Source organism: Lolium perenne, chromosome 2 (genome assembly GCF_019359855.2).
Source record: "Lolium perenne isolate Kyuss_39 chromosome 2, Kyuss_2.0, whole genome shotgun sequence".
NCBI lineage: Eukaryota > Viridiplantae > Streptophyta > Magnoliopsida > Poales > Poaceae > Lolium > Lolium perenne.
This window is the reverse complement of record NC_067245.2, coordinates 236,504,883-236,527,583: the sequence shown is the minus strand read 5'-3', so window position 1 is coordinate 236,527,583 and position 22,701 is coordinate 236,504,883. Positions and strand designations below refer to the sequence as shown.

The window sequence follows — 22,701 nt, the reverse complement described above, 5'->3', positions numbered from 1 at the left end:
GCGACACACGGCAGAGGTGCTGGAACGACAATGCGAGTTTTCCGGTAGTTTTTGATACAATAATTAAATATCTATATGCAGCCTAAGAAAAATCAGCTCGGTAAATTTGCCAGCTCGATGTGACGCTGGGACGTTTAAAGAATGTATGATGTAGATCGAGATCTTACGAGTTACAGTTTGGGTGCAAGTTGCAACGGCTTTGAGACGAAGCGGACCTCGTCTTCTTCCCGTTCGATTCGTTGACAAAGGAGGACCGAATGCTATGGCGTTGCTGCCGCTCTACCTGCTCCTTCTCCCAGTTCTGGCCATCGTCCCCTTGCTCTGCCTAAACCGACGAAGATGGCGCGGCGCGCCAGGCCGGCTGTTGCTTCCTCCGTCTCCGTGGGCCCTCCCGTTGGTGGGCCACATGCACCACCTCGCGTGGGACCTGCCGCACCGCGCCATGCGTGACCTCGCTCGGCGCCACGGCCCGCTCGTGCTGCTCCGCCTCGGCGCGCTCCCCGTCGTGGTTGCTTCCTCCGCGGAGGCCGCGCGGGAGATCATGGTGGCGCGCGACGTCGACTTCGCCACCCGCCCCATGAGCCGCATGGTCCGGCTTGTCCTCCCCGAGGGCGCCGAGGGGATCGTCTTCGCGCCCTACGGCGACGAGTGGCGGCAGCTCCGCAAGATCTGCGCCATCGAGCTGCTGAGCGCCCGGCGTGTCCAGTCATTCCGGCCCGTGCGTGAGGAGGAGGCCGGCCGGCTGCTCCGGGCAGTGGCGTCCTCCTCTCCGACGCCTGTGAACCTGAGCGGGTTGCTGTCGGCGTACGCCGCCGACTCGTCGGTGCGCGCCATCATCGGGAGCAAGTTCAAGGAGCGGGACAAGTTCCTCACCCTGTTGGAGCGCGGGATGAAGCTGTTCGCAAAGATGAGCTTGCCGGACCTCTACCCATCGTCGCGCCTGGCGATGCTCATCAGCCGGATACCGCGCCGGATGAGGCGGCACAGCGAGGAAGCGGCGGCGTTCACGAACGCAGTCGTCCGAGAGCACCAGCAGAACCGCGCCGCCACCGACGACGATGGGGATGACTTGCTCGACGTGCTCCTGAGGATCCAGCGGGAAGACGACCTGCAGTTCCCATTGTCCACTGACAAGATCAAGTCGGTCGTCGGCGTAAGCACCTGACCTGATCACTCACTCAACTTTCCAAACAGAGCTATTTCCGTCCGCCATCATCTCAGTTGGTCACCATACAAATTGCGTGCGTACTACAGGACATGTTCGCTGGGGGCAGCGACACGGCCGCGACGACGCTGCAGTGGACCATGGCCGAGCTGGTGAGGAACCCCAAGGTGATGCGGAAGGCGCAAGACGAGGTCCGACGAGCGCTCCACGGACAGTCCAAGGTAACAGAGGAATCCCTGGCCGACCTCAACTACATGCGCCTGGTCATCAAGGAGGCACTCCGCCTCCACCCACCGGCGCCGCTGCTTATACCGCGGGAGTGCCGCAAAGACAGCCAGGTCCTGGGCTTCCATGTGCCCAAGGGAACCATGGTGCTCGTCAACGCCTGGGCCATTAGCAGGGACCCCGCACACTGGGACGCGGCTGAGGAGTTCGTCCCGGAGAGGTTCCAGGGCGGCGAGGTCGACTTCAAGGGCGCGGACATGGAGTACACCCCGTTCGGAGCCGGCCGACGGATGTGCCCTGGGATGTCGTTCGGCCTGGCCAATGTGGAGCTCGCGCTCGCCGGACTGCTGTACCATTTCGATTGGGAGCTTCCTGGACGGGTGGACCCCGGGGAGCTTGACATGACGGAGGAGATGGGCGTTACCGTGCGGCTGCGCCATGGCCTTCTTCTCGTTCCCGTGGTCCGAGTGCCGGTTCCACTAGATTAGCAGCCCGACGGACTCGTGAAGTCGGTGCTCGGCCGTGCCCGCCAGCTGGATGTGTCTAACTCCAACTGATCACAATGTTTTGTCTCCAACATCCAGTTCGGCAGTTCCCTGAGATTTGATCGCTAGTTCGATCTTCCAATTAATAGCTGTTGACCGCTACTTTGATGGCTAATAATCTTGCTTTGTAGTTATAGTCACCTGAACAAAAGAAGTGTCTGACAATAAATTCATTTAGAGGTCCAGGGCTTAGGTGTCATTAGTTTCCAGTTAGAGCATCCCCACTCGTTGGCGCTCCCCACGCCCAAATCCGCGATAATTTCGTCCGGATAGGACGAAAAAATGGCGTGGGGAGGGCCAGTTTCCCAGCTGCGATCCCAGGCCTAGCCGTTGATTTAATTTTGGAAAACGTAAACTTGACGAAATACGGCAAAAACGTGACGAAATTCGGCAAAAATGACTGAATTTAGACTAACTTTAATGATATTTACTATATAGAGGGCGAAGTTTATACATAGAGGCCGAACTCGACTATATTTCGAATTCGGCTAGGGGAATACAACTCTAAATTTTAAAACACGGCGCTCTACATGCCCAAATGGCGGTAGAACACCGTGTAGTCGCCGCCGTCGTCGCCATCGTCGTCGGAGCCGTCGTCGTCAAACTGCGGCGGCGCGGCCTGGCTGCTGCCCTGGCCGGCATCTCCCCACCGGCCGCTGGTGCGAGGCGGGGACGGCGATGGCTTGTACCATTCGTCGTCGGAGGCTTCGAGGTCGACGACGGGGACGGCGACGCCGGATGGAGGTGTCGCAGGCCGGCGGTAGCGAGCGACGTCGTCGGCGGTTGGAGAGCGACGGCGCGGCGGCGAGTTGACGCGCGGCGGCCGTGTCCAGCGGCCGCCGTCGCTCCGCCTCCTCGCGCTCCCAGTCGCGCCTCGACCACTCCAGCGCGGCGTCCTCGGGGAGGGCGTTGTCAACGGGCACCAGGTCCTTGAGCGACCTGGCGATCGCCTCCGCCACGGCGGCATCCTCCGCGCGCTTCGCCTCCTTCTCGGCGAGCTTGTTTGCGGCGGCGTTGATGGCGGCCGCGGCGTCCTCCTTCTTCGCCGACTTCCTCTTCCGCCCACGCTGCGGGGAGGAGGGTTGGTCGCGGATGACGAGGGCGCCGCTGCTGCGCCCTCTGCTCGGCGGTGGAGACTCCGGCTCCTTCTTGACGCGCGCCAGTGTCGACGGAGACGTCGCCTCCTTTTTCACCGGCGCCAAGGATGGCCTCGACGCCGATCCGGAAGACGACGAGCTGGCAGCCATGCGCCGTGGCTGCCAGATGTTTCCCCGGCGGCGGCTGGCCGATGCCGTTGATGGAGGGGGCATCGTCAGCAACGGGAAGTTGCCGCCCTCGATGTGATCGAGGACGTTCGCCAGTGTCCTATCCGGCGCGCTCCACCAACGTCGGCGGCCCGTGGCGTTGTTGCGCGGAGGCGGAGGCGGCAGGCTGTCGTAGGAGGCGAGCTCCTGCTCCCACCGCCGCAGGAAGTACGAGTTCCACGCCGTGTAGTTGTCGGGGTGGTGGCGTGGCTCGGCGCCCTCCTCGTCCGACATCGTCAGTCGAGCCTCCTCGATGGCGACGTCGAGGGCGTGGCCCCGGGGCGGCGGCGGGATTGGTACGCCGCCAGCACTTAGCCGCCACCCGCCGCCGGGAGGCCTCGTGTCCGGCGGGCAGGGGTACCCTGCCTGGTGGAGGAGGTGCCCCTCCCACGCGTGGAGCGACCGGCGGGGGAAGCCGTTGTTGGCTGCGCCGTCGTCGTCGTAGAACGCCATCGGGAGAGTGGAGGGAGAGTGGAGCAGGGATACGCGTCGCGGCGAGCGCAGCGGCGAGCGGAGCGGCGAGCGGAGCGGCGTATATAGGCGCGGCTGGCGCTGGCGATTAATGTCGCGTGGAATGCGACGCGTCCGCGGCGAACTGACCGGCGGCAGCCTTTACTGCGCGCGAAAGACGATGCGGGCGCGGAAAACGATGCGCGTGTCGCTGACCGGTCGGGGGCCACCTCCGCGGCGAAGACTAAACGAAAGCGCGGGAGAGATTTCTCGGCGTTTCACGCGCTTTCGCTTCGTCTGGAGTCCCCAAGCGCTCCCCGGTAGGTCGGGGTTGGCGTGGGCTCGCCGGATGGATGAAAGCCCAAATCCGGCGAAAAACGAGGAACCGGGGGCACGGCTGGGCCATTTTTCACCGTCCGGATGAAAAAATGGCACGCCGGGGGCCTGTTCGGGGAGACGAGTGGAGATGCTCTTAGCACCCGAGCGGAAGGTTTTTCCTTTTCTCGGTCTTTATTCCGGTTAGCAGTTAAAGCGTCTTCACTGTCGGTCTCGGCACCAGACATGACTTCCTCCGTTAGGCTGGTGCCAATGCCTCACCTCACTCTCACCCGTCACGTCAGCTTTTTCCCTCATTCTCACCCCACTCTCACCCCACTCTCACCCCACGGTGCCAATGCACGGGCTATAGTGCCATCTCTTACTTCTCTCTCCTCCACATCACCATTTCTTTTTCACATTAAGTTATTTCACTCGAATTTTTGTGGACATTCAAAATAATGCAAGAAAATTGTTTTATTCAACTAAAAATGTTACCGATTACATAATAATTAATAAAAATACAAATTATGTTTCTTGTTTTTCTAAATAGCCTATATGACAAGTGTGTACTTGTGTTTGTATTTTGAACTGAAAGAGTAAAAAAAGGAAAGAAAATAAAAGAAGGAAAGAAAATAAAATAAAAACTGAGATTTAAAGAATAAAAGAAGGAAAGAAAATAAAATAAAAATAAAAACCGACCAGGTCGTCTCCTACCTCCTATCGCCCCCACTCTCGCCCGCGTCGCCAGCGCCTGCCGCCCGCCTCTCGCCTCCCTCCCGCCTCGCTCACGCCGCCAACGCGGGCGGTAGGCGGGGCGACGGCAGCGGCGCTACCGCCGGGCGCCCCAGCCAGCGCCTGCCGCTACCGTCCCGCCCCACTCCCGCCCCGCCACGGGCGATAGCGCCCCCGCTATCGACCGCGTTGGCACCAGCCTTAGGGGAGGCTTCCCCACACCGACAGTCCCAATACGGCGGTCTCAATAGAAATTTTTAAATCTCAGAAAATCTCATAAAAGATGGTGAATTTCATTGGATTTTCAAAAAATACGGTGAGCTTGTACAAAAGACGACGATTACAAAAAGACTAGCAGCGGTTGAAGGCGTTGTAATCGCAGCTTGTACAAAAGACGACGATTACAAAAAGACTAGCAGCGGTTGAAGGCGTTGTAATCGCTGCTTTCTGCGCCGTCACCGCCACCGTCATTGTCGTTGGAGAAGTCGGAGTCCTAGTCATCCTCCTCCTATTTCGGCGATGGTGGTAGAGAAGGCTCAGCGGCGGCGAGGTCGATGAAGTTGCCGAAGTCCCTGGCGGAACACAGCTCTACCTCCCACGCGTTGTACGTGACTTGCCGATAGTCCTCGTCGATGGAGCGGCCGACAAGCAGGTGATGTCCCGGCGCGTCCTCCGGGTCGTCGGGGCCACGGTAGGTCGCCTGCACCTCCAGCTCCATCTCCCACTACTTCTTCGGCCACGGCGGCGACTGCACGCCTTCCTCCTTGGGGTGGTAAAGTATGAGCCGCCCGCGTGGAAGCGATGCAGGCGCCTCCCTCTTCACTGCCACCAGTGCAGAAGAGCTGCATCAACTGCCGTCACAGATGACGACGCCGTCGAACGGCCGTGCGCACGGCGCCGAGCGCTGCCGTCCGCCGGACCCGGACTATCCGGATCGAGAGGCGCCCAACATCGCCTGTGTCGGTGCGTGCGTAGGCGGTGCAGCCATGCGCTGCGCCTGGGGCAAGTAGAGCGGCCAGCGAGGTCCGTCACTACGCCTCCCGGGCCCTTGCCGGTAGCCGTACACCGTCAAGGCTGGCGGACCTTGCGACTTCGATGTCGCGCTCCTGCTGGAGACGAGGTGCCACTCCGGGCTCGTCGGAGCCCACTCCGGGAGGCGGCGCTGCTCCGGCATCATCTGCGCTCGCCGCTGCTCGATGAGCGAGCACAAGTCCAATCCATCCGGAGGAGGCGGCTCACCGCGTAGCCAGTGGCGGACATAATGTACATGGATAAAATAATTTTGTTCTAAAATAAATATTATTTTCAAGCCTGAGTGGCTTGATCGCTTCAAATATGGTAGTATTTTTTCTCGGCAAAAGTATATGCATCTCATATGATACGAAGAAAAAACACACAAATCACAGAATTTGAATGCGATGGATAAAAATCAGCATTTATTATTGAAATCAAATTCCATACATGAAAATTCTCTTTTGAGAACACAACTTACAATCTTGTTTCAAAATATAACACTGTAACTAAATCCTATATACATTCCTTCTAATGTTCTGCCTTCAAATATAGCAGTCCTTGCTGATGTTTTGGATCTGCAAAAAAAACTAATTTAGAATCAGTGTGGCAAAACATATAGTAGGAAGGGTGTACTGAATACTACCTACTACGTACTTTCTGTACTCATCACCATGCGAAAATGCCAAAGACATCATAAACAGCGGGTGTCTTCAGCATGGAAAGAACATGTCTGTGTATTTCTTTCCTAAGCATAATAAATACTGATGTGCAATGATCATAATCTGGTTTGTATATGCAGGTAGAAGAAAGCAACCTTATTATTTAACTCCTGACTTGGGCAAAAAAAGTCCTTACTTTACTTTATGTGTGCAACTATTTCATATTTGCACTGAACATTTAACAGTGCCGAGAAGGGAGCAGATGTGAGAGAATGAATCAGAGTGAGAGTAGACTGAACTAAGACAATGTTGTTTCTGAAACTAAAAATCATGCACTGCAGTATTTGTATTACTATAGTGAAAAATAGCGCTTGGGGATAGTAGGTACCTTAATCTAGGTTGAGAGCAGAATCTTCGAAGAGCCATCTTGATGGGCAAGGTATGGAATTTTATCTCGTCGGCTCATTTTCTGCATCGGCTGAAGATAAATGATTTATTGTTCAACTTGGTGCAGTAACAGAAAAGTAGAGCCACCTGAAAAATCAGTAAACAAAAGTAAACATACCTATATAAAGAGGTTGCTTCTCATGATTATTATTTTGAAAGAACAATAACAATCGAGTCACTTATCAAAACATATGCTTAAAGGTCGAGAACAAAAACAAGAAAGAGTGGACCAAAAAGTCTTCTTTCCAGTAACACCTCATTTTTAACATGCCAACTATCTTGCGATGAACTCGCCGCTCTGGCAGCGGGCAGCCTGTGGCTCTAGCGGTGGAACCTATTTACTTGCTATTTGTCTTGCACATAACAACTGCTAATTCCTTCATAGGAAGCCAACTAGCATTCTATTACAATAGTATTGAGTAATAATTGAAAACATCATTGTTGCCCGGTTTGCTAGAGCTGTATGTCCAAGTGCTCACCCTGTTCGCATATAAACAGATTATTACAGTACATGAATAACTCAATCCGAATTGAGAATTGGTCTCCATACTTTGAACAATCATTTGTACACTAAATAAAAATGAAATGACAAAATTTAATGTGAAATACAAGTAAACAAACGGAGATTTCCACTACCACACAACACGAGAAGTGCTACTAACAATATTCTAAGATCTCAAGCGACTAAAGCCTAGAGGTACATGTTCTGAACTGGATAGGTACTAGATGCCACCAACGTCGGTAGCTAGCATACTGGCAAGTCATTCACATTACAGCTCTTCCGATTAATAATCATTGCTAGTGGTAACAGGCATGGCAAAGCAGACAAGCAAATACGCAAATACAGTTGGTCGATGCGGAGCTAAGGTCAAGAGAAAGAATGCGAATTCATCAAACCTGCGGCTGTAGGGTGGAGCGCACGATGTGTAGATGCAGCGGAAATTCAGTCCACCATGCCACGTCGACCTAGACCTTGAGGGTTGTGGCCCGCTTTGGAGTGGATGCACACACGGTTTACCGATGGCTGAGAGCCCCATCCTCCACTCTAGGGCGGGCTGGCCTGTCTCGTGCGTCACCGCGGAGGTGCAGCCGGAAGTTTACCGGGGATCAATCTGAGAGAGACATGGGAACATGATTAGAGGACGGGCCAGATCTAAACTGTGCAGGCATGAGAGAGAGAGGCCCGATGCAAGGGGAGCCAGGGAGGAAGGTCGACCTTGAGTCACTCCATGGTTGATGGTTGTTCTATGGACGTCGCTTTTCGCTGCGGCGCACTACTGCTAGGGTTAAGGTGTCTTGAGATAATGGGGATCGCGAGTTTCCCTTTCCTTTTGCTTCGCGAGAATTGGGATTGGTAGTTGGGGTTGAGCTATCGGAGGTGGGATGTGGGTATTTTTAAGCCTGAAATCTTACCGGCGGGCGCGTGCCAGTCAGGATGTCAGTGGACAAGTTGCTGGACCTTGCGGCCACGTCCGCTTCAGCCACATAAAAAATTACGGAACTTCGTGGCAGCCACAAATTATTTTGGTGGGATTATGCGGTTTTCGAGGTCGCCGCTGGTTGTTGCTATACGCTGCTAGCTGCTGCTATACGCCTACACACCACACGCTGCTCCACTTCTGCTTTCACGCGTTGGCTCCTGAAGGTCCCAGGAGCAAAGGCATTGAGATAACGGTACGGTTGTGGTAGTTGGCCAGCGCCGTCGCCGACTCGCCGCCGCCACCAGATCATGGATCGTCCAACTGAAACAATATATTCAACAGATACAATACAACAGCAAGATCATGAATTGTCCCACTGAAACAATATATTCAACAGATAAAATACAGGCCTTAGACGAATTGAGGCAAAAACAACTGTTTCGTGAACTCTTTATTTGCTCAAAGACAGAACATTGCCGAACATGATAAACAACGTCCAACTTTCTCTTATCATGTAGCTCTATCGCTGACTTGTTTCTCCTATCTTGTAGCTCTTTCATCCTTATTACAGCCACCTCCAACTTCTTGTTGTTCTCTTGCTTTTGCATGCATCCTCTCCTCTTGCTTATTCCTCCTCACCTCTTTCTCTCTCAATCTGCACTCAAATAGCTGTAATCAAAATTCAGTAGAATACAAATAAATAGCGCAAAGAAAGGAGCTACATATAGATAAACATTAGTTCAGAACTCAAGTAGTCTTAGTACTGTACAAGAGACTAGACTGAAGTCACTGAACTGATAAACATACATATTAGCTCAGTAACTGACTGCAAGTACTCAAAGACGCTGCCTCTATTTGATTGATTCTGAGACACGGATAACAACTCTCAAAAGCTGATATGAAGGAAGCAACATAATAATAAGAACAAATATTACAGGACACTAGAATCTGGGCTCTAAGTTGATTGTGTATTTGGTTGCTTTCAAGAAAGAAAGAAAAACGAGTTTCAAAGCAGCCTGATATGAAGGTTGCAGCATAATACTAAAAAATCACTTGCAAACCAGCAGTAATCATACTAATTAAGGAAGACGAACGTGGGACTGTGTATTTCGAATAAATTCAGAATAATGCGCTAGAGTTGCTTGCGAACTGTTTGCCAGGGTTCATTCAGCTCTGCTTTCAAGAAGCTCTAGAGTTGCTTGCGAACTGTTCCTGGAGCTTGTTTTGTTTTCTAGATTATGTGTACTGGATTCTATCTGCTGCTGGCTGAGTACTGTAAACACTTCAGCTAGACAGGACATGTTTGATAACTTAGATCAAATAAAGATAAACTGAGCAGCAGAGAACAGATCAACTACACCTTCTATCTCTGAATGAAAACATGGAAAAGAGCAGCATACAAAGTAAAAATATGCATCTAAGTAGCATGCAAATCATCTCTGCGAGGGAAGATATCCTCTTTCAAATAATGGATGGGCCAGCCATCCCTATATATTCAAGACCACATATAATTCGAAACATAATCAGCATTTCTATTTCACTCAATTAAAGATTCTCTACTGGTTGGCCCATGTAGACCTATAAGTGATTAGCACCTTGTTCACCTGGCAGTGTCCTCTAACATGGTGTAATCTGGACTGATGAGGAAAGGAAGTGTTCAACTGACATAGTACATTGTCAAACCAAGATAACGAGTTACTACATACTACAGTACCCGAGAGACGATTCCAGATTGCAAATAAATATACCTGGCTAAATGGAGGCCCTGTGCAAAGTGTAATATCAGGCCCTTGTCATACCCATTTTTTATGAACCAGAGAGTTTTATGTAGAAAAGTGGGTACAGTATTTTTTTTGCCAATGACCTCATCTTTCAAAATGTACATGTTAGAGCTTGTAATCATCTTTCTTTAAAAATGACTGAACACACACGGAGATTAAAATAGATGGGACGAGCTGGGTACTGAGCTAGCACTCTGCCAACAATCAGTGACCAATTATAGAAAAAATCTATCAATATCTACAGCACTGTATCTGGTTCATTAGATGCATCATAGAATATATTTGGCCAGTGTAGAATCGTTGTATACGCATACACTGACTACTGCAACATATAAATTCGAGCAGCTCGTGAATCTGCATCCAATCAGCGACATGGAACATGGAAAAAACGCAATTCCCAATCAAACCTCGAAAATCCTTCTTACTAGGCTAGAGCTTTCCAAGAGGAGGGGAGGGGAACCAGAGAGTGAAGAGGAGAGATTCCTCACCGTCGAGCACGGACTTGCTCCCGCCGCCGTGTGGCCCTGCTGGTGCCGGAGCGGCCACGGTCGCAGTGGAGGACACGGGAAGGTAGTCTCCGCCAGATCCATCTGCTGCAGAGGAGGAGGAGGACCTAGGACATGTCGACGCGGAGGAGGTGGTCGGGGGCGGCGCGGAGGTTACGCGGAGGAGGAGGAGGAGGCGGCGAGTGGTGGCGCGGAGGAGGAGCCCCTCAGTCTGCGCGTGACTGCGCGAGGATGAAAGTTAACACAGCCGCTGGGAATCGTGGGCTCTGTGGATTTGTCCACCAACGCCATATAAATTTCGTGGTGGGCCACTTGCGCCATTTGAGCCAAATTTCGCGGACGGCGTATGTGGGATCGCGAAACGCCGCTGCCACTTGCATCCTGACGTGCCAGCCGGACGCGCCGAGCGGGCGCTGTCCTGGGCTCCTGGCCACAGATCGTTCTCCGCTAGACGCGTCTAAAATAAAATCCCCATCGCGCACACAAGACATGGCACGACACCACATAAGCAAAACCAATCTAGCTGCTCCACGGAAACAGAGCTCGTACCGACGATGGCGACGCCGCCGCCGCACATCGCCGTGGTGGCATTCCCTTTCAGTTCCACACGCCGCCGTGATGCTCTACTTCGCGCGCGCCCTCGCCGCCGCGGCGCCGGACGGGACGGCCATCTCGTTCCTCACCATCGCCGACTCCGTTGCGCAGCTCCGGAAAGCCGGCGCGCTCCTGGGCAACCTGCGTTTCGTGGAGGTCGCGGACGGGCTGCCAGCTCCGTCGGGGCATATGCCAATGATGCCCCCGCCTCGACGGATGGAGCTCTTCATGGTGGCGGCCGAGGCCGGTGGGATCAGGGACGGGCTCGAGGGAGCGCAAGCCTCCGGTGGCGACGCCAGGGTGAGCTGCGTCGTCGGGGACGCGTTCGTGTGGATGGCAGCCGAGGCGGTCGCCGCTACCGGCGCGCCGTGGCCCGTGGGTGCCCGTCTGGACCGGCGCGTCCTGCGCCCTCCTTGCGCACATCCGCACCGATGCCCTCCGCCAAGACGTCATCGATCAGGGTACGTCTTGCACATCAGAGCAAATTTGGTGGTTGATGGGTGTTGGACAGAGCAACTTCGGAGCCTAATGACACAACTTTATTGCGGTGACGCAACATTGTTGTCTTTTAGAGCAATTTTTTGGTCTGACGAGGCAATTTTGGTTTAATAAGGCGCATTTCTAGTGCGTGACAAAGCCCAACATGTAAATTTTGATGTCCAACGTCATAATTTTGGTGCTCGAAGATGCAACTTTGTTACCCGGCAGAGCAATTTTGATGTACATGAGAGCAACTTTGGTGCATGAGAAAGCAATTTTGGTGTTAACAGAGCAACACTGATGCATAAACAGAGCAACTGTGACAGCTGATGGTACAATTTTAGTGCACAACTTTGTAGTTGACAGATCATGGACGCGGCTCAACAATTTTTTTCTCTCGTTTCCCTGTCATTGTTTTTCTCCCGTCCCTTTCTTACCCAACAATCAATTTTGGTACTAGTAAGGGCAATTTGGTGCCTGGTAGCGCCATTTTGGTGTTCAATTTGGTGCCTTATAGCAAAAGGTTGGTGCCCTACAAAGCAAATTTTGGGACTCGATGGCGCAATTCTAGCACATGACAATGCAAAGCAACTTTGAAACCCGACGGAGCAACTTTAATACCCACCAGAGCAACTTCGGAACCCGATAGAGCAACTTTACTGCCTGACAAAGCAACTTTACTCCCTAGCAGAGCAACTGGCTAATTAAATTTTGGTGCCCGATGGAGCAAATTTGGACCTGACAAACCAACTTCGGTGCCCGGCGGCTGATAGAGCAATTTTGGTGCCCGGCAAAGAAAATTTGATGCCCCATAAAACAACTTTAGTGTGTGGCAAAGCAATTTTGATACCCCACAGAGCAACTTTAGTCCACGGGAGAGCAACTTTGGAGCCCGACGGTGCCATTCTGGTGCACAAATTTCGTGCACCAAAGTTGCTTTGTTGCAAACGAAAGTTGCCCTGTCACATATTAAAGTTGCTTCTTAACAAATTTCGTCGAAACATAGGGAAGTGAGAACTAGTTTCGAAGATCTCATCGTCAGGATCCCGAAAATGAAAGCGAATCATAATTTTAAGGTTCGACACAAAAGTTATAGCATTTTAAATTTATTTTGGAAAGTAATCATTAGCACCCGTGCATCCATGTGAGACCATGTGGGCATGGAGGTGCTCAGGTGCCCACGTGCCTGCTTTTGAAGTTTCCTCTTTTGACTTTTGTGGAACTCGATCATACAAAATATTATCATAAATAGGGGTATGCCAGATTGTACTAACGGGCACGCGTGTGCTCCCTAGATCCGTCCATTTTTAAGAGGTGGAGATGTTTTTTTTTGGGCAGGGACAGGTGGAGATGGGTTGGAAAGAGTCAGCCGTCGAGAGGTGGGTGGTCGTAGATACACATAGCAGCACCGTTGCAAGCTATGTGTGTAGACCTAGTTGTGTTGTAGTGGTTGTACAGGAAATATTTTCGGAATTAGACGAAATAAAAGCCGAAGTGCCTATTTTATCGAAATGAAGACGAAATCCAGAGGAGAGTCGGAGGGGCGTCAGGAGGCGACCACGCCACCCCTGGCCGCGCCTAGGGCAGGTGTCGGGCCCTCAGGCACCGCACCGACCCATTCTCTCCGCCTATTTATTCACGATCTCGGGAAAAACCTAAACACCAGAGCCTCCATCCACGAAAAGTTCCACCGCGGCCGTCATTGCAGACCCTAGCTCGGGAGGGTTCTGAAACTCTTCCCAGCAACCTGCCGGAGAGGGAGATAGTCACTGGAGGCCTCTACATCGCAATGCCCGCCTCTGAAGTGATGCGTGAGTAGTTCATCCCTGGATAATGGGTCCATAACAGTAGCTAGATGGTTGTCTTCTCCAATTTGTGTCTCATGTTTAGATCTTGTGAGCTGCCTATCATGATCAAGATCGTTCTTATGTAATGCTACATGTTGTGTTTGCTGGGATCCGATGAATATTGAATACTATGGTTGAGATCGATTATATATATGCATATGTTATTTTTTATCTTGGATGCTCTCCGTTGCTAGTAGATGCTCTGGCCAAGTATGTACTTGTGACTCCAAGAGGGAGTATTTATGCTCGATAGTGGGTTCATGCGTCTAGTTTTCTGGAAAAGTGACAATAAATTCTAAAATTGTAGATGTGCTGTTGCTACTAGGGAGAAAACAACAATGCTTTATATGAGGATAATTCTATTGTTTAATTTACACACATTGCTTAATGCGATAATTTGTTGCTTGCAACTTAATACTGAAAGGGGTGCAGATGCTAACTGGAAGGTGGCTTATTAGTCATAGATGCAGTTGGATTACGGTCTATGTATTATGATGTAATGCCCAAACGAATCTCATACTAATCATCTTGTCATGTATGGTCTTTATTCTGTCAATTGCCCAGCTGTAATTTGTTCACCCAACATGCTATTTATCTTTATGGACAGACACCTCTAGTGAATTGTGGATCCTGGTCCTTTTCCTTTACACTGATAAAATCATCATGTTCTGTTTATTTACTGCAAGCACTGTTCTCTTACTATTCTACTGCAAACAAACATCTCTTTCCACACTATACGGTTAATCCTTTGTTATCGGCAAAACCTGTGAGATTAACAACCTCACTGTGAGTTGGGGCAAAGTATTGTGATTGTGTTGTGTGCAGGTTCCACATTGTTGCTGACGTCGGTAGTGCGCCCTGCCACAAGTCAGCTAGCAACACCTTCAGAAGTCACTCATTTCTCCTACTGGTCGATTAAACCTTGGTTTCTTACTGGGGGAAAACTTGTTGTTGTGCTCATCACACCTTCCTCTTGGGGTTTTCCCAACCGCTTCCACAACAACCGCCACCAAGATTATCTGGCGCCGTCCCTGGAGCACCATCAATAAGCACCCTGGAAAGCCCAAGGAGGTGGCATTCCTCCATGAACAAATCCATATGGTTGCAGAGGGAAGGGAAAACCACCTTGATTCCGCTGGAAATCTTGGAACTGCTGCTGCTGTTTAGGATTCTGCTGAAACTGTTGATTTTGCTGCTGCCTATTCTACTTCTCCCCTCTTCCTCCACCAGAACCTCTCCCCCTGTTTCTACCATCATGACCACGATCTTCCATGACTGCTTCTTCAAGCTCTAGATCTATCACCTCATTTTCTACAGCCCCTAGGTAACATATCCCTGGTCTATCTGGTGGTAACGGCGGTGGAGGAGGAGGGCTATGAACCCTAGCAGCAGACTTGGGTTTTATAGTCCTCACCCCATCGGAGCTGGCTTGTCCAAATGCTAAGGAATATGCCAAAGTTGCTCAAAAAGCAGCTCCACCTCCTTTTCCTCCATGCCCACGACCGGTCCAGGGCACCCACTAACCCTTGACCCGGCCCGCAACGCCATGGATGGTCACCTGGCATCCTCAACCACCCCCTTGACCACCTTATTCCCGCGAACACCATGGCGAGCAACTCCTACAAGGTTTCTGAATCCACGAGATCTTCCACTGAGTACCCCAGCAGCTGAGGATGGTAATTTAGGACCAGCAGCATCGAAGCCGCCTTCAGGTCCCTGCCTGAGAGCCCAGTTAGCTTGGTCAGCTTGTTCCACAGCGGCGGTAGCCACGCTTCCGCTCTCTGCACTGCATGTGAGAATGGGGATGAAGCTCGCTTCAAATAGCCTCTCCGCCTCAACAACTTCCCCTTGTCCCCAACCAGACGCTGCACCGTATCCTGGAGCCCTAGATCCCGCAGGATCACATCCCTTATCATGGCAGTCTTCGGACCAGGCTTCCGCCCCTGAATCGGCGCCTGCAACGCCATAATCACCACCGTGGGCGCACGAGACTCCGGCTTTGCTTGGCTCGTCGATCCCCGCAGCTGCACCGAGGTTGACGAGCTCGGGATCAACGGAAATTGGCCCAAAAGTGCTCACGCAAAAGTTGAAGCATCCATGTCTAGTCGATGAAGCAGCTCCTGCAAGAAATATTGTGAATCCCACAACAACCGCACACACAGAACCTTCAGTGTGCAGGACAATTGTTGGTCTCCTGACTCTTGACCGGCAAAGTGGGGAATCAATGGACGAACGTTCAGTCCAATACTCCATGGAGGGGTCGAGGATTTGGGGCATGCACTCGCATGGAGACCCTGGTGTAGCGTGTTATTTGGCTCACACGGCAAGAGAATGTCACCATTCTTCATCAATGTCGTAATTGTGAGGCATGTGCGTTTCTCATACTAGTGAAGATTTATTTTATTATATCGGAGACGATTGGCTTACTGCCCGAAGACGAAGGACGTTGACATATTGTTCGTTGTGAGACACAACCCATGAGTGTGCCATGCTTGTTGCACTCAACCGTTTAATTACCACCTACATTTTTTTCCTGAGAAAACCCCACTGGAAATAAACTTAACGGTGATTTCACATATTTTCATGTAGACTATCAACAAGATCCACTCAATTTAGTACACTTCATTGATACAACCTCAATTCTCTGCACCTCATTGCTAAAGACAAGGCTTAAACTATGTGGCGATGACAAGAGGCCATTTCTCATGGTATCAACTTGGCCAACCTATTGTTGTACCTCGCCCATGACATGGGCATGACTTTCGGGACCTTCCAATCGCCAAGAAGGACATCACGTTCGCCCTGGTCACCTTCATCACTAGAAGCCGTCATGTTTTGTTTGCTTTCTACAATTATGTCTTGGCATTCGAATCGATGCATAAAATTTAACCAACCACGATGAAATGTGAGTTCGTGCTCATCACATATCACCATCGTATGTAAAACAATCTATTAGATGTGTATCGATCAATTTCTCTTTTTCATCTGAAAGTAGATTTTTTTAAAGAGTTGTCATGGTTATCAAAGTCACTTTCGTGGAAAAGGACCATTTCAGAGTGCAAGAAATTGATTTTCTTTGGTGGACAAGGGCGTGCCGACCTGGTTCTTTGTTACTGATCTCTCTAGCGGACGTTAAAATGTCTTTTTGGTTGCATTTTCTCAGATGGAAACCCCCGCATCCGGTCTTTGGCTAAGTTGTAAATCAGTTTTCATTCACAATTAACCGAGCAACCAGTGGCGGAGCCAGGATTTGAATTGACCCGGGTCAAACAAATAAGCTCTAAAAAAATTTGGGGCAAAAAATCACATGTAATCAACAAAAAATGGTCCAAACTGATGCATTTATCATATTTCACTGAGTAGAAGTACAAACTGACTAAAAAACAAGAACTAGATACAAAAGTGCTACATTTTGAGGAGATATTATCATACCATTAAGTTGAATCCATGCTAGGAAGTCGAAATCCACGAGGAAGATGACCTCTACGGTTACTGTAGGCATGAAAACGAAGCATAATCTTCTTGTCATCAATTTGTGCAAATATCTCTTTCTCAACATAGCAAATCATCAAAAATTATTGAGCCAATCATCCCCTATCTTATTTCGAAGATCTGATTTTATAATCTTCATGGCCGAGAAAACCCTCTCTACTGATGTTGTTGCCACAGGCAATGTCAAAGCTAGTGTAATAAGGCGGTAGACCAATGAAAATGTCAAATGATATCTTTTCTGAACCAACTTGAGAGCAAGATCACTCAAACTATCACAAGCTCTGAACTCAGGAGTTCTCTTCATTTGCTAGATCAAAGATTTCCAGGACATTTTCTAGATCAAAGATTTCCGGGACATTTGCCTACAACAATGAAAATAAAACAAACTATAAGGAAACAAACTAGACAAATATGTATCAAAACTCAAGACAAATGGGGGGAATTCAACCTCTGTGCGTGCCCTCTTGCGTGCTTCTTCTTCTGCTGCCTCAACGGCCTCCCCTTCTTCAATCCAGCAGCCGAGTCGGCCTGTCGGCTGGAGTCCATCGAAGACGGCCGCCGGAACAAGCAGAGATGAGGAGAGCGCAGCGGCGCCCGATCTTTGCAGCCGTGGAGCCCGGAGACTAGAGAGGGGCGGGGCGGTCGAGGGACGGCCGAAAGCTTGGCGTGCTGCGTGGAGCAAGCGAGGGCGCCGGCGTGCGCCGTGCTGGAGCGAGCGAGGGCGCCGGGGTCGAGCGACGGCGGCGGCCTGCGGGAGCGAGCGAGGTGGGGATTAGGTCAGGGACTCGGGGTGTTTCCGTGCGTGCGGGACAGGAAGCGAGGTGGGGATTTTTTTCCCCAAAATCTGAGCCGGGTCGGTTGCCCAGGCTCGACCCGGTGTTGGCTCCGCCAATGCGAGCAACTATGTTATTCTTACTTGGTATATTGTGGGGGGGAGGGGGATCGATACAATTGGGTCAATTGCCAAAGACGAATGGCATTTTTTTACTGTAGCACACAACACAAAATATGGATATGTGCCGATCAATTGGAGTGTATGTGTACACCTAGCTAAGATGCACAACATTTACATCGGTATAATTGACCATCGCAATTTACAATCGATGAACTAATAGGTAGTCCATTTAATTTTGGAGTACCATTTGGCAAGTATATACTAGGGGCGTGTTCGGTAATCGTCCAGCTTCTAGCTTCTTCAAATCCGGCGCGAAGCTCAGCCGAACACTCCAGCTCCGCGGAGCTAGATCCGCGAAGCGGACTCGTTTTCATGTACAAACCGCGGAGCACCGATTTGCCAAATTCGCGGAACTGAGAAGCGCGGAGCAGCGACAATTTACCCCGAAATGCCACCGCCAAGTCAAGATACCGTTTCATTTTGTTCCGTGTACGCACGCTCTGGTCGTGATAGACATGGACAGCTGCCTGATTCGTTCCTCCCGTTGGAACCCTAGCGCCGCCGCCACGATGTCTATCTCCGCTGCCGCACTTCCGGCGCCACCCCAAGATCTCGCTCGTCAGCATATCCCCCATCTCCGAACTCCTCCTCAAGCATAAGCTCGGGGCGCCACCCCGTCGGCCCCGGAATTAGCTCACTCTGCTGCAGCTCGCCGAGCACGCCAGGGTCCCTACTTGCTTGATCCCCTTGCTCTCTGAATCCTTCTCATGCAGCCCCGTCAGATCTCGCCGGACTCCTCCTCCATGACCCCTGAGCTCGCCGGACTCTCTCCTCGACCGCCATCTCCAGGCGCGACCCGGCCGGAGCGACGACTCTCCCCTGCGCCTGGAAACCAAGAGGAACAAGAGCTACTAGACGGGCCAGGCCAAAATCTACTGAACTAAACGGGCCGCTAACTGCCTAATGGGCTGAGAGCCCATTCGGGAAAACAAGAAAATGAACCGAACGTTTTCTGCTCCAACCAAGACGCCGGAGTTGCGTTCGTGGAGCCCGATCGAAGGATTTTGCGAAGCTAGGCTGTTGCCGAACACGCCCTAGTACTATCACTAGGACTACACGATACAACCTAAATTCTCTGCCTGCACCCTCATTCATATCGACAAAGTTTAAACTACTTGATGATAACTAAATGGCATTTCTCATCTCAATTTTGCTACCCTTGTGTTGTACCGCGCCCATGACGCGGCCACGACCTCCGGCACCTGCCTATTGGCCAAGGAGGACATCACCTTCGCCCTAGTGACCTTCTTGACGAGAAGCCGCCATGTCTTGTCCGCTTTGTCATCTTGTGTCTTGCCTTTGAAATTCCTGCAAAAATTAACCAACCACATTGAAAGGTGAGTTTGCGGTCATCCGATATCACCACTAGATGCACGTAAAATATAACCACATGGATCATAAGGATATGCAAATAAAATCAATAGTATTAGGTATATGCGTCGATCGGATTTGTCTTTTGCATCTGGATGTAGATTTTCTTTAGCGTCGCCATGGCCGTGGAAGTCATTTTCATAGAAAAGGATGAAAGCTAAGGTGCGATCGAGCAAGTGATTTCATTGGCGGAAAAGGGCTTGGATCTCGTCAGCCTGGTTCTTGGTTGCTGATCTAGCGACTTTCTGTCAGATGTAAGAATGTGTTTCTTCGCTGCGTTTTCTCACCTGCAGAGCGGCACACGGCAGGTCTGGTCCGTCCGGTCGCAGACGGAGGCGTGCAGGCGGAAGAGCTGCAGCACGCGCTTGCACCGTGCGCAGCCTCCCGGCGCCGTCTTCTTCGTGCACGTCGAGAAGTGACGCATCAGGAGCTGCAGGCCATGGCACGAGCAGCCATCCGTCGCGCAGGCGACGCCGTCGCTGCCGGGGAATATGTGCTCAAGCGTGGTCATGGCCTCGCCGAGCTGCCGGCACGCCTCCTGCGCGGCCCTCTCGCGCGTCCACCTTTTCTTCCGTTGGTCCGCATCCTCCACTAGCTTGAGCAACTCGACCTTAAGCGCGGCGTCGTGGCGGCGGGCGAATCGCCAGCCTTCGGAGTGCTCGACGGCGGCGAAGTCTTTGGCCGCGAGCCGTGCGCACTGCAGGTACAGCCTCGGCGCGTCGCAGAGCCTGGCCAGTTTCAGCATGTCCACGGCGCTATCCGGCGTGAGCCGCGCCGACACGGCGGCCTCCGCCGCCTTCTTCAGCCACCCGACCCGGTACGCGTGCGCCAGCGCCAGCAGCTGCGCCCCGTGCGCGCCCACCACCTCCTCCTCCTCCGGCGTTACCTTGGAGCAGTAAAGGAAATGGATGAAGGTGTGGACGGCGTCAGCGGAGACACCGAGGACGCGGATGGTGCACTCTGCGCCCCACCCGCGCCGTGCCGAGTCGATCGTCCGCTCCAGGACCGGCGATGAGGAGGCCTGCAGATGTCGCCGCCAGATTCCAAGATTAGCCAAGAATTCGACCATAACAACGCAAGATCCCGGCCGAATTCAGCAAGCTGGCTTACAAGAACGTAGGAGTGCGCGGCGATGCTCTGTCCGTCCGACGTGACTACCCGCATGTCCACCGGGGACGCTCGGTAAGATTCGAAACCTGCGCAGATCGCCATTGATACCTTCATCTCTTGCGTATTCCAACTAGCTACAGCACTTAGTTGGGCTTCTCCCGGTGAATAAGACGACCTGGATTGCGTAGCAGAGAACCAAGAACTGGAAAAGCCAAGAAACGGTGGAAATTTATCTTGTTGCGACTTGGGGGAGGGAGGAATGTGAGAGAAGAAGTGTCGACGAGCTCAGCGACAGCTATATAATGTCGTGGAGAAAGGAAGCTGACAACATGTACGCACGGCACAGCTCCTATACGCGGTTGGAACTGGAACTGACGGCAGCAGGCAACGGCTAGGATTAGCGCGAGCGGGTCGGGTTTATTATGGACGGAAATAATTAGCCGCCAATCGCCGGTGATGCGTGGAGGCTGATGACGATTTGATCGGCAGGAGGAGGAGGATCTGAGTCACCGAGAAGATATCCGTCGGTGCCTCAGGCGTCTTGTACGCCACCAGTTTTGGTGGGAAAGAGAACGGAATTGTTTTGCTGCATTCTGTTCTTTATTTGGATGTGGAGTTGCTGACACGGATACACGTTTTAGTTTTGGCCAATTTTTATTCGATGCATATCCAAAAACACGGTATTGATCTGAAGTTCTTAATAATTCCTATCCTTTTTTTAGGAGAAGGCCTCACACTCTGTATTGGAGTTGAAACTTTATCCTCTATATATTTATATGCACCTCATCGAGCAATGACTTTTAGCTTGCCACTTAATAATATATAAATATTGTCGAAAATGTAAGATGACCACTATTTCCTCAATTGTTACTCCCCGCATCGGTGTAACGTCTCTAAGAAGCAATTGACTTGACAAACTAAATCCTTAGGAAATCCTTAATAAGATTGATGCAAATAAAACTTGACCAAAAACATAATCCTTAATTTTTGCGGGAAAGTCAACATGGTTGGTTTTATTAAAATGCAATAATAGTTCTCCCTCCGTTCTTTTTTATAATGCTTATAGCTCTTTGGCATTTGTTTCAGAATATAAGGTTGTACCTTGGCTTTTTTTCAATTACCCCCTCTACCGGTCAGCTCTCACACGACATGCATGAAAAAAATCCATACAAAAGGGAAACAATTAATTGAGATTCCTTAGATTTAGGAAGCATTTTTTTTTCCTTAATAATAGAATCTGGCTGCACATATATGGAGAGTCAGCCAGAGAGATTTGTGGGATTTGTTATGTCAATTTAGGAAGTTATCGATTTCCCTCATTCTACTCTGATCTCAAATCGTTAAGCCAGAGGTTTTATGTAAAAAATACTCTTGCGCTAATTTCCATGCAAAAAATTATAGGCACTATAGATAAAATGGAGGGAGTACATCATTTGACATATCTGAGACCAAAACCTCAGGGGTTTCTCAAGCCATGCAATTGACAAAGGATCTTCTCAACGTCTAGCTAGAGTATCTACGCTATATTAGCTTCCGTAGTGAAAGAGCATGGATCTCTATGTGTGGTTTGATAATTGATTGAATCTCTATGAACTAAAGTTTGTATTGAGTTTTTTTATAGGTTTTGTCCATAGATATATGCTTGAACTATATGTTAATTTCAAGATTATAAGAAGAAGAAAATTAGATCAAGTGAAGTATTCTTTGAGTTGTCTATTTGTAAGTGCAGAACTGATCTCTCTTGTGATTTGAAAAATCAACCAAACTATTGTGTCTATCTTAGGGCACTCCACGGCCCGATGCAAACGGACGTAAACTGTTTGCGTTCACGTGAACAAAAATTGGTCTATCCTTTAGCCTAGGGCACAAACTGGCAAGGTTGTCCGCCCAGACGCATTGCTGGCCAAATTTGGACCGCGAAGGCGTTCACACGGATACGGTTCGGACGTGTTAAGCTTCTGCTCCCGTCTTCGTCGGGCCCGCCTGGCGGTGACCATGATGCCCGAACCGATGTCCTCCCTGCGAGGCCGCATCACTGCCCCTCCCCGCGCAGCCGCATCACTGACTAGTTGTGTGCCTACTCGTTGCGAGGCCTATAATGACACACTTTGACTTTAGCGCATGCGCTAGTACTGGTGGGCGGCGGCTGGGATTTCGCGCCGCCATCAATGGAACACGCGTATAAAGTTACACAAGCATCCATAGAGGTTGCGCCGTCCATTTATAAGCAGTTGGCTTTTGCCCCGCTATTGACCTGGCTAGTCAAGATCTACACCACCGCCAAC

The 22,701-nt window shown here is 50.9% G+C and overlaps 3 protein-coding genes and 2 long non-coding RNA genes across 6 annotated transcripts; 2 read left to right on the top strand and 3 right to left on the bottom strand.

Annotated features, from left to right (window-relative positions):
- Positions 1-218: 218 nt before the first annotated feature.
- LOC127335292 (desmethyl-deoxy-podophyllotoxin synthase) lies at positions 219-2,307 on the top strand. Its single transcript, XM_051361911.2, has 2 exons — positions 219-1,153; positions 1,255-2,307. Exons 1-2 carry the CDS (start codon positions 263-265, stop codon positions 1,876-1,878), a joined length of 1,515 nt encoding a protein of 504 aa, XP_051217871.1. The 5' UTR covers positions 219-262; the 3' UTR covers positions 1,879-2,307.
- Positions 2,308-6,160: 3,853 nt separating this feature from the next.
- Positions 6,161-8,219, bottom strand: LOC127330519 (uncharacterized). Its single transcript, XR_007869305.2, has 4 exons — positions 8,076-8,219; positions 7,757-7,971; positions 6,801-6,946; positions 6,161-6,328 (listed from the first exon to the last, which is right to left on the bottom strand). It is a non-coding gene; the product is annotated as an uncharacterized lncRNA (long non-coding RNA).
- A 395-nt stretch (positions 8,220-8,614) lies between these two features.
- Positions 8,615-11,002, bottom strand: LOC139836137 (uncharacterized). Of its 2 annotated transcripts, none has more exons than XR_011752464.1 (2): positions 10,550-11,002; positions 8,615-8,949 (listed from the first exon to the last, which is right to left on the bottom strand). It is a non-coding gene; the product is annotated as an uncharacterized lncRNA (long non-coding RNA). The 2 variants fall into 2 exon arrangements; XR_011752463.1 differs by having other exon boundaries at positions 8,615-8,935.
- A 183-nt stretch (positions 11,003-11,185) lies between these two features.
- On the top strand, positions 11,186-11,971 carry LOC139835763 (anthocyanidin 3-O-glucosyltransferase-like). The gene is made up of 2 exons (XM_071825628.1): positions 11,186-11,536; positions 11,954-11,971. Exons 1-2 carry the CDS (start codon positions 11,186-11,188, stop codon positions 11,969-11,971), a joined length of 369 nt encoding a protein of 122 aa, XP_071681729.1.
- A 7,004-nt stretch (positions 11,972-18,975) lies between these two features.
- Positions 18,976-20,768, bottom strand: LOC127335291 (BTB/POZ and TAZ domain-containing protein 2). The gene is made up of 3 exons (XM_051361910.2): positions 20,417-20,768; positions 19,594-20,327; positions 18,976-19,243 (listed from the first exon to the last, which is right to left on the bottom strand). Exons 1-3 carry the CDS (start codon positions 20,528-20,530, stop codon positions 19,075-19,077), a joined length of 1,017 nt encoding a protein of 338 aa, XP_051217870.1. The 5' UTR covers positions 20,531-20,768; the 3' UTR covers positions 18,976-19,074.
- Positions 20,769-22,701: the final 1,933 nt, after the last annotated feature.

What these genes read in the sequence shown, in the direction of transcription:
- LOC139835763 (XM_071825628.1), top strand. Translation starts at nt 11,186, where the DNA reads ATGCTCTACTTCGCGCGCGCCCTCGCCGCCGCGGCGCCGGACGGGACG.
- LOC127335292 (XM_051361911.2), top strand. Translation starts at nt 263, where the DNA reads ATGGCGTTGCTGCCGCTCTACCTGCTCCTTCTCCCAGTTCTGGCCATC. An exon ending in AGATCAAGTCGGTCGTCGGC is followed by an intron (nt 1,154 to 1,254) that starts GTAAGCACCTGA and finishes TGCGTACTACAG; the next exon opens with GACATGTTCGCTGGGGGCAG.
- LOC127335291 (XM_051361910.2), bottom strand. Translation starts at nt 20,530, where the DNA reads ATGAAGGTATCAATGGCGATCTGCGCAGGTTTCGAATCTTACCGAGCG. An exon ending in CCGCGCACTCCTACGTTCTT is followed by an intron (nt 20,328 to 20,416) that starts GTAAGCCAGCTT and finishes CGACATCTGCAG; the next exon opens with GCCTCCTCATCGCCGGTCCT. An exon ending in TGCCGTGTGCCGCTCTGCAG is followed by an intron (nt 19,244 to 19,593) that starts GTGAGAAAACGC and finishes TAATTTTTGCAG; the next exon opens with GAATTTCAAAGGCAAGACAC.